Genomic DNA, 8,911 nt, shown 5'->3' with positions numbered 1-8,911 from the left:
TCTTAATAACCAAAAACTAAAAGCCATTCAGTTGTGTTCATTAAGAATAAAAAGGTAAAGTATGATGTTTTAATTTTAGGGAGTTCTTCACAGCAATGAGAGGAATGAACCCCTGCTGTCTAGAACATGAATGAACACCCGCGTGCTTAATTATGAATGAAGCAAACTTAAGACATCAGACAGTACAAACAGTATGATTCTGTCTATGAATTTTATAAACAAAATTAATTTGTTATGATACAGATCAAAATCATACTTACCTTTGGGAACAGTATCTAGGAGAAGTATTAAGAGGTTTCTAGGAAAACGTCTATGCCTCTACCTACAGGATGTTATTAGATAGATAGATAGATAGATAGATAGATAGATAGATAGATAGATAGATAGATAGATGGACGAATGATAGATGGATGGATGGATGGGTGGATGGATGGATGGATGGATGGATGGAGTGTCTGAGTGTGTGTGTGTGTGAGAGAGAGAGAGAGAAAGAGAGAGAGAGAGAGAGAGAGAGAGAGAGAGAGAGAGAGAGAGATTGAGAGATTGAGAGATTGAGAGAGAATTCATTAATCTGTTTACATTACACTTACATTATGTACATAGTTTAGCACCGCATTAGGAAGGAAGGAAATAAAGTTATAAGTAGACCCTTTTAACACCTGAGACTGGGCTCAGAAACTGTGGAATTAGCTAGGGTGATCTCACTACCCTGGAAGCCGCCGACTCAAAGTGAAAAGAGGACTCAGCAGAGCACACGTGTTTATCATAAATGAAAAGGCCAAGCTCATTTTATTTTTGCACCTTCACAAGAAAATACTATTCCAGAAAAAGGGTTATAGTTTAGGTTGGGCAGCTAATGTTTAATCGTTTATATTTTATATTTCAGAACAGATTGTGGACTTATGGAGCACAGTAAAAGATCCAGGAGGACTAAGAAGGAAAGCCCCTCACTCAGAGAATTCACAGACTGCTAAAAAGGTGTCGGCGCAGGGGACATCATTCCACTTGCCATCCAACAAGAGCACCACACAGTGTTCCTTAAGGCCGGTGTTATTGGGCTCACCCCCATTCCAGTTAGTGTAGCGCACTCTGCTGCCTGTCAAATCCTCAAACTGGTTTTCAATTCTCTTATCTGTGATGCCCAAGTAGGCGATGTCTTTAGCCACGTTCTGGAGGACCCTGTTTTCCTCAGCATTCCTGGGAGTGGCCACAGAGGCCTGTATTAGGGCGCACAGAGCCTTTGCTCCATCAAAGTCCGTCTTTCGACCACTGTTCACAAAGAACTTCTTTCCGACTTGTTCACTCGTAGAGAAGAACACCCCTAAAACGTAAAAAGATGTGAGACACTGGCATATCTTCTAGACCACTCATGATGTAAATTCAAATTAAAAGGTGTATACTGCAGTTTCTCTGACAGTATAGACCACAAAGAGTGCCTTCCTTCATGAGCCCCCTTGTGAAATGCTTACGCAAATCAAAACATGCTTCTTTCATCTAAAATTCGAGTTGGACTGTTTACCTTGCTGCTTTTCCTTGCCGTCTTAAAATGAATCAACAGGCTCAATGCCTTTGTAGGTTTAGGTCTGCATTACAGAGCACATGTAATTTGGAGTTCTAAATTCTACCATACTGCTAACTTACAATTGAACAAAAATGTCTGGGACTACCTAGCCACAGCCGGGAGACGCACGACTGGCTCCATTGTCTGGTCTAGATCCCAGCATTTCAAAGGGGTCTATTTTCACAGGACTGCAGTCCCGGAGTCACGCTCACTGCAGCATATAAACTGATTCTACCACTGAACTCTGTGAATTTGAGTAAGTAATTGAATTCCCATTTGCCTCTGTTTCTCCCAAATGATTGCTGGGAGGGTATCATGAGATCAAAATATGAGCTATTTTTTTTCAGGTCCTAGAAAACCATTTGCATGCAGTGAGAATACTCTGCCTTCCGCCATTCCCAAACTTTAGGTTGCCTGAACAAGAGAGGAAAGATACTTACACCTCTTGAGGCTTCTCAGCTCTGATTGCAGAGCTGCGATTTCTGCATCAATTTCTCTAGTGTCGTATTCTAGAAAATGCAACAGCAAAAAGCACTGTTAGAATGAGGATGAAAACTTTGCCTGTTGGGGAGTGTGGTATCTTTTTCAGATTTAAAAAAAAAGAAGCAAGGTTTACTTTTATTTTTTTAACATTGATATACTTTAACAGAGAAAACAATCTGTTTTTACTTGGCCTAAAATATCAATCTTTGCCTGATACTTAATCTAAAACAGGCACTTAGTAGCTACTTTTGCTTAAATAAATAAAGACTTGACTCCTTGCTTAAACTTACAAGGCATATAAAGGTAGAAAGAATGAGTGTCCTTCCTGTCTCCACTTCATGCTCCTTTACTCCGGACCACCTCTTTACCTCTGCGCGGCAGCAGGTGGCCACACACTGCCTTCTTAACCCATTTCACCCTCCTCCAGGACAACAGTGCAAGGCTGCCAACATCATCGGATTCCAGGAAGATCAAATTCTCACAGGGCAGACTCCCTCCCAAGATAAGGCAGTTCCCCATGAGGGCAAGCCAACAGTGTAGAACAGAAATGATCGCTTGTGGAAATCAGACTGGTCCCCTCAAGTGATGCTGGCAAGAAGTACTTCTTTAGCCTGCCTCTCTGAACCACAACTGGAGACAATCATCAATGAAAACACCCCTTAGCGGGACTGCTTACCTGTGAATTCTTTCTGTCCCCTATTCTATTTGTTCCTGTATTTAAGCTTGAAGACAGACTGAGAATCAATGATCCCTCTCTCAAATATGTGTGTGTTTCATTAATATATGTGACCACTTCCTAAATATAACACCAGTAGCACAGACACTGAGAGCAACAGTTAATAAATGGGACCTCCTGAAAGGAAATGGTCAACAAGACAAAAAAAAAAAAAAACAGACTAGAGAATGGGAACTTGATCAGGAAGCAGAACTGGGCATCTACCCTTGCAGTATTGAGAAACAGTACACCCCACCAGCATTCTGAGCTCCAGAACCCCAAATGTCATCAGCCCAGACATTCTGAAATGATCTCCTTACCGACACGCTCTCCAGGGTCTCCTTTTGGCCCCACTGCTCCTTTTGGTCCCTCTGCTCCTTTTGGCCCCACTGCTCCCTTTGGCCCCACTGCTCCTGGTGGTCCCACTGCTCCTTTTGGCCCAGCTTCTCCTTTTGGCCCAGGAATCCCTGGGGATCCTGCAGGTCCTACCTTTCCAGGAGGGCCCTGCAAGCCTCTGAGCCCTTGACCTGTTGGAAGACAAACAAAACTTGGGTTGATATCTATGCTTTTGCTGCTCTTTTTCCAAAGGTTTGATCCTTAATCCCCTGTGGTGAGATAAGACCCCTGTGTTCCATGAGTTAGACCAACATGAGGTCTACTTTTCAGGACAGGCAAGACAAGCATCACCCACTTCTGTGTAGACATCCAGTATGCCAGAGAACTGGAGCTTTGTGTGTTTTGAGCTACAGTATGTTGCTGATGAAAGTACAATATGCCTAACAAGACTTTACCCTTTTTGTAGCTGCAGTAGGTTTCTTCTGGAATAGACTCACAGAAAGAGGCTAGAGAGATGGCTCAGTGGTTAAGAGCATGAGCTACTACTGCAGAGGACATGAATTCAGTTCCCAGCATCCATTGTGGGTGTCTCATGCCTGTAACTCCAGCTCCAAGAAGATACTGTCTTTGGTCTCCAAAGTAGCCTCCACTCAAATGAGTGCACTACTGTGTATACACACACACACACACATACACACACACACACGCACACACACGCACGCACACACAAACCTTGCATAATTAAAACTAATTTTTTAAGAGCAAAGAAAGCAGTTCAATGCATACCTGGTTCTCCCTTCTCTCCCTTGGCACCATCACGTCCATCTTTGCCTGGGAAGCCATTCAGGCCTGGAGAACTGCAGGCAATCACGGGGCAGGCACTTTGAGCACCTTCTATTATAGACTCTGCATAAGATGCTGTTAACACACCCAGGAGAAGGAGCGATGGGAACAGGAACATGGTCCTCACCTTGGTGTGGGGAAAATCATGGAAGATTACATCATCCCTTTCAGTTCATCAGCATGTATCTACCATACTGACCTCTGCCCTGTAACTTGGGGACAGACATTGTACATGTGGATTACTCACTGCTAGTGTCCAGACTGGGTATTTTGAAAAGCAATCCCTTACAAAACCATGTCTGTCAGTTAACAAAGGTTGGTATAACAACATAAGATGTAGTTAAGGCCCTTCTGAAAAAGGTCACCAGGGCCCAGGTCACTGCTATCATTGCAAGTGGTTATGAATGTGCTTCTCATGGCAGTGAGAGCAGAACAGCTTCACATCCCCAATTCACTAACGTCTGGTGCCTTACCTCTACATGGGAATGGATGGAGCGCACTGTTCTGAAGGATCTCACCCACCTACCCTTGGACACCATCTGCAGCCCAAATCCTCTTTTCACACTGGAATAGACGACTTCTCTCCAAGATCACCTAGTTATTCTTTCCCTGGTTTTCAACAGTAAACTATGGGCTAGTGATTAATAGAGACAGGGCCAGACTCTGATCACATAGTAAATCTACTAGCCCCAATCCGAATGAACTTGAGTGCACTTCTTGGTAGTTCATTTCCGCAGAGCAAGACAGGGTTCCTGGGACAGCATTTTGTCTGTAAATTTCTCTCTAGTAGATTTCCTCTCTACTTCCTAGATTGTGCATGACAGAACTGCTGGCAACTAGCCACACCTGTCTAGAATGCCTCTGTCACCATCACATCTGTCCTTCAAGGCTTTCTTCCAGCAACTAGCCACACCTGTCTAGAATGCCTCTGTCACCATCACATCTGTCCTTCAAGGCTTTCTTCCAGCTCTTCCTTACTAGGAGAACATAACATCCCAGTCCTGTAGGCCTTAGATCCCACGGCACTCTCTCTGTAATGTCTTCTTTACAAGCAGCTAATTGAGAAAGCGGACATGGCCCAGCAAGCAGAGAAAGTGCTGCCACCAGCATGACTTCTGTCTGACCTGCCTCTTACCTCAAGCCTTCAGTCATGAATTAGAGCCCTTGACTGTGAACAGAGGAACCCAAATCCACTCACCAGAAAGGACTTACAGGACTTTGACACAGCAAGGATTCAGTGGCAAACTTCCACTCAACTGGAAACTCTGACAGATGCCTCTAAGTGAGGGAGGAGCCAACCCTGATAAAATGGGATAATCCATGCTGACCTTCAACCCCAGATTAATAAGCAACTCTCTTTAGGACCGTATTAGATGTTCCTTAGGAGGATTTACCCAGAAGCCTCCAGGGGGGGCAACATGGGTGTCTACCTTAATGCAGCACCATCTCCCCTTCAATTGACATCCATTTGGCTAATTCTCATAACTGAGTTACCATAAAAAGCAGGTTCAAGAGGCTAGTCACACCAATTTCCTTGCTTCCAATACACACACATACACATACCCGAGCATACATATGCTCTGTGCACACCCACTATATGCACATGCACATGCATACACTATAAAGGATAGTAGACCTTTTTTGCTGCTGTCAATACATGGAGAACACTTCTAGACTCCACACTATTGTCTTCTAACTGGGATGTTCTCACTCTTTAGTGTTCTTCTCTTTGACTCTTTCTCTTCTATTCAAAGATTCTTGTCTAGGAGAAACTTCCTGTGATCTTATCTTAAATAGTTCTACCCAGTCCCCTTATCGTGGACTGTGTTTGCTTGTATTGACTACAGCTGCATTTTATTATAGCCATTTTAATGTGGTAAAATGTATATAACATACCACTTAGACCATTATTAAATGTGTAAGTCAGTAAGAACATTTATGATGTTATGAGTTTGCCCCAATCCATCCCCAACAATATTTCATCATCCAAAACTTAAATTCCACACACTAAACAGTAACACCCCAACTCTCCCCCTCCTTACCACCACTGGTAACTGCCGTTCTATTTCCTGTCTCTAAGAAGTCAGCTGCTTCAGGTGGAGCGCATAGTTGGAATCATGCAATAATTATCCTGTAATGTCAGAAGGAGAAGACAATGAACATCTTGTGGGTAAACAGTCTTGCTTTGTTGCTCAATTGGGGCAGTATAGTAGAAGTGGCACAAGACATTCAAGAAGTACAGTTCAGTAAGCTCTGAACTACATTTCTTTTCTACATTCATTTGTATATGCTTGTATGCATGTGTGTGTGCATGGGTCCATGTGCACATGCATATGCCATGGTACACATATAGAAGTCAGTGGGCACAGGACAGTTTGTAGGTATCTCTTTTTCCTCCATACGGGCTCTGGGAATCAAACTCAGGTAGCCAGGTTTGGCTGCAAGCACCAGTACCTATACAGAGTCATCCCACCGGCCCCTGAGCTACATTTCTGATATAACTGTTTTTCTGTATCGGTCAGCTTTTCACTGCTCTAATTAAATACCTGAGATGATTGACTTAAAAAGAGAAAAGATTCACTTTGACTTTATGGTCAGTTGTTCCTCTCGCTTCTATGCCTGTGATGTCCATGGTGTCTCATGGCGGGGACTTAACATGGAAGAGAGCTTATCTGTCTTGCAGGCAGAAATGAGAAGAAGAGGGGAAAGACAAGCCTACCCACTGCCCACAGTCTATTTATGGGTATTCCTCCAGTTACCTAAAACTTCTCACCAGTTTCCATCTCTTCATGGTTTTATCATCCCCCAATAGTGCCCCAAGCTGGATACTCAGTCTTTAACACTAGGACATTTGGGGACATGACAGATCTAAACACGGCAGTTACCGTGGAAAGTCCACATTAACTTGGAGTATTGAGGGAACCCACTGTGAGAGTGGAAGGCGTGTGGTGGAGGCCACAAAATACCAGCATAAATATGATTGAGTTGCCTTTCCAGGTCCCTTCCAATCAGAACTGGACGTACAAAGGATCCAGTTTCTTAACTCCTGCCGACACATTCCTTGTGCGTGTAAAACTATTCAGGGTAGTATATTGTCACAGAGCTATAGTAAATGTCTATTTCTTCAGGGCACAGAAAAAGCAGGAAGCATCTTGACTTACATTTCTTCATTATTCGGAGCCAGAGCTTCCCGCTGAAGCTGCTGGTTCGATGGCAGAGGATAAAGTCAATAGTTGGCACCAGGTCACACTGGAAGTGCTCTCTTTGATCACAGTGTTTTTTGCTTTTGTGTACTTAGTCCCAAGGTCAGGAAGCTGCCTTTCAGCCCCTGACCCTGTTATTCCTGGAAATCTTCTGTGAAGGGGTGGATACCTAGATGGGCTGTCAACCTGCCAGCTACCCACAGAGCTAAGCACCGTTTGCATGATCAGCATCTCCTCCGGTCTTTTACAGGGCTGTTCTGCCCCAAGAGTTTCTGCTCCACATCTATTGTTACCTGCTTACACACAGACAGGGTCTACTTTTGCTCTGGATCTCAGGGCCTTTCTGACACTACTTCTACTCTGGTGACCCCACAAGAAATCCTCCTCACCCCAACTATCTACCAAGATAATGGTCTCTCTGCCCTCTGTGAAAACTGCCTGCTCATCGTCTCCTTGCTAAGATGAAGAAAGAACAGAGATGAGAATGAGAAAAGAGATATTTTGATTGAGGAAGCCATTGTGGGGCTAGCAAGAAACATGTCACTAGAGAAATTCCCAGGAATCCACAAGGATGAACCTAGCTAAGACCCTAAGCATTAGAGGAGAGGGTGCCTGAATGAGACTTGCCTTGTTGTCAGATTGATGAATATCTTAATATCCATAGATCCTTCATCCAGCAACTGATGATGGATCAGTTGGCAGAGACCCACAGTGTAGCACTGGTCTGAGTTCCGAAAGTCCAGTTAAAGAGTGGGAGGAGTGAGAATATAAGCAAAGAGGTCAAGACCATGATGGGGACACCCACTAAAACAGTTTGTCTGAACTAATGGGAGCTCACCAACTGCAGCCAGACAGGAAAGGAATCAGCATAGGACCAAACTAGTCCCTCTAAATGCGGGTGACAATTGTATAGCTGGGGCAGACTGAGGGTCCACTGACAGTGGCACCAGGATTTATCCCTACTGCATGTACTGGCTTTTTGGCAACCCATTCTCTTTGGATGAATACCTTGCTCAGCCTAGATGTAGTAGGGAGTGAAGAAGGATGCTTAAAAGAAATCCCACACTAGCTCAGAACTGAGAATAATAGATGGTTATTTATTTAGGGGTAGGCTCACAAATCAGAATCCTCTGTTGGAATGGAGAACAACAACTGAATCCCGCAGCCGGAAAAGAGGCCAGATGCACTTTACTCGGCATAAATAGTATAAAAGGCCACGCCCAACTGGGCAGGTAACTTAAGGGCTACTGGCTGTAGGATTGCCCACAGCAGGGGGGTGGGGGCTTGGTGCTTCCCCAAAGCAATGTGCCTTACCCTCTCTGAGGAGTAGAAGGGAATCCTGGGAGGGTAGGTGGAAAGAATAGGAGGAGGGAAGAGAGTAGGACCTGGGATTGGTATATAAAATGAAAAAAGAGTGTTTGTTTTCTTTTTTAGAAAATAAATTATAAAAAAGAAAATATTGTGAATTTTTGAAAAAGAGTTGGTAAGAAGCTGTGTGCTCTATGATCGAATGTCTCAATTCTGTCTAGAACAAAAGCAGAGTCAACTCGGAAACTACTGTACTTTATAAAACAGCGGCAGATGTTCATGACTCACAAGACAGCGGCATGTTTTCCAGTTGTGTAAGTCCTGGAATGCCCCTTTGGTTTGTGCAGATGGGATGTCAGCATGATTTTGACTTATGCTGCTGTGAGGGGCAGCAGAGAGAAGTGCATTTTTTGTCACATGCTCTGCATCCTGCATTCTAAGCTTCCTCTATGCTATTTTTCT

The 8,911-nt window shown here is 43.9% G+C and overlaps 1 protein-coding gene across 3 annotated transcripts; it reads right to left on the bottom strand.

Annotated features, from left to right (window-relative positions):
• Positions 1 to 759: 759 nt before the first annotated feature.
• Positions 760 to 5,238, bottom strand: Mbl2 (mannose binding lectin 2). 3 transcript variants are annotated; one of them, XM_038332975.1, is made up of 5 exons: positions 5,137 to 5,238; positions 3,882 to 4,065; positions 3,080 to 3,286; positions 2,002 to 2,070; positions 760 to 1,321 (listed from the first exon to the last, which is right to left on the bottom strand). In XM_038332975.1, exons 2-5 carry the CDS (start codon positions 4,054 to 4,056, stop codon positions 948 to 950), a joined length of 825 nt encoding a protein of 274 aa, XP_038188903.1. In that variant the 5' UTR covers positions 4,057 to 4,065; positions 5,137 to 5,238; the 3' UTR covers positions 760 to 947. The 3 variants fall into 3 exon arrangements, with proteins under 3 accessions (XP_038188903.1, XP_038188921.1, XP_038188912.1); XM_038332993.1 differs by having other exon boundaries at positions 5,151 to 5,238; XM_038332984.1 differs by having other exon boundaries at positions 5,074 to 5,173.
• Positions 5,239 to 8,911: the final 3,673 nt, after the last annotated feature.

Source organism: Arvicola amphibius, chromosome 1, assembly GCF_903992535.2.
Source record: "Arvicola amphibius chromosome 1, mArvAmp1.2, whole genome shotgun sequence".
In the NCBI taxonomy this organism is placed as follows: domain Eukaryota; kingdom Metazoa; phylum Chordata; class Mammalia; order Rodentia; family Cricetidae; genus Arvicola; species Arvicola amphibius.
Note: the sequence above shows the minus strand (reverse complement) of the source record. Positions and strands in the feature narration are given on the sequence as shown.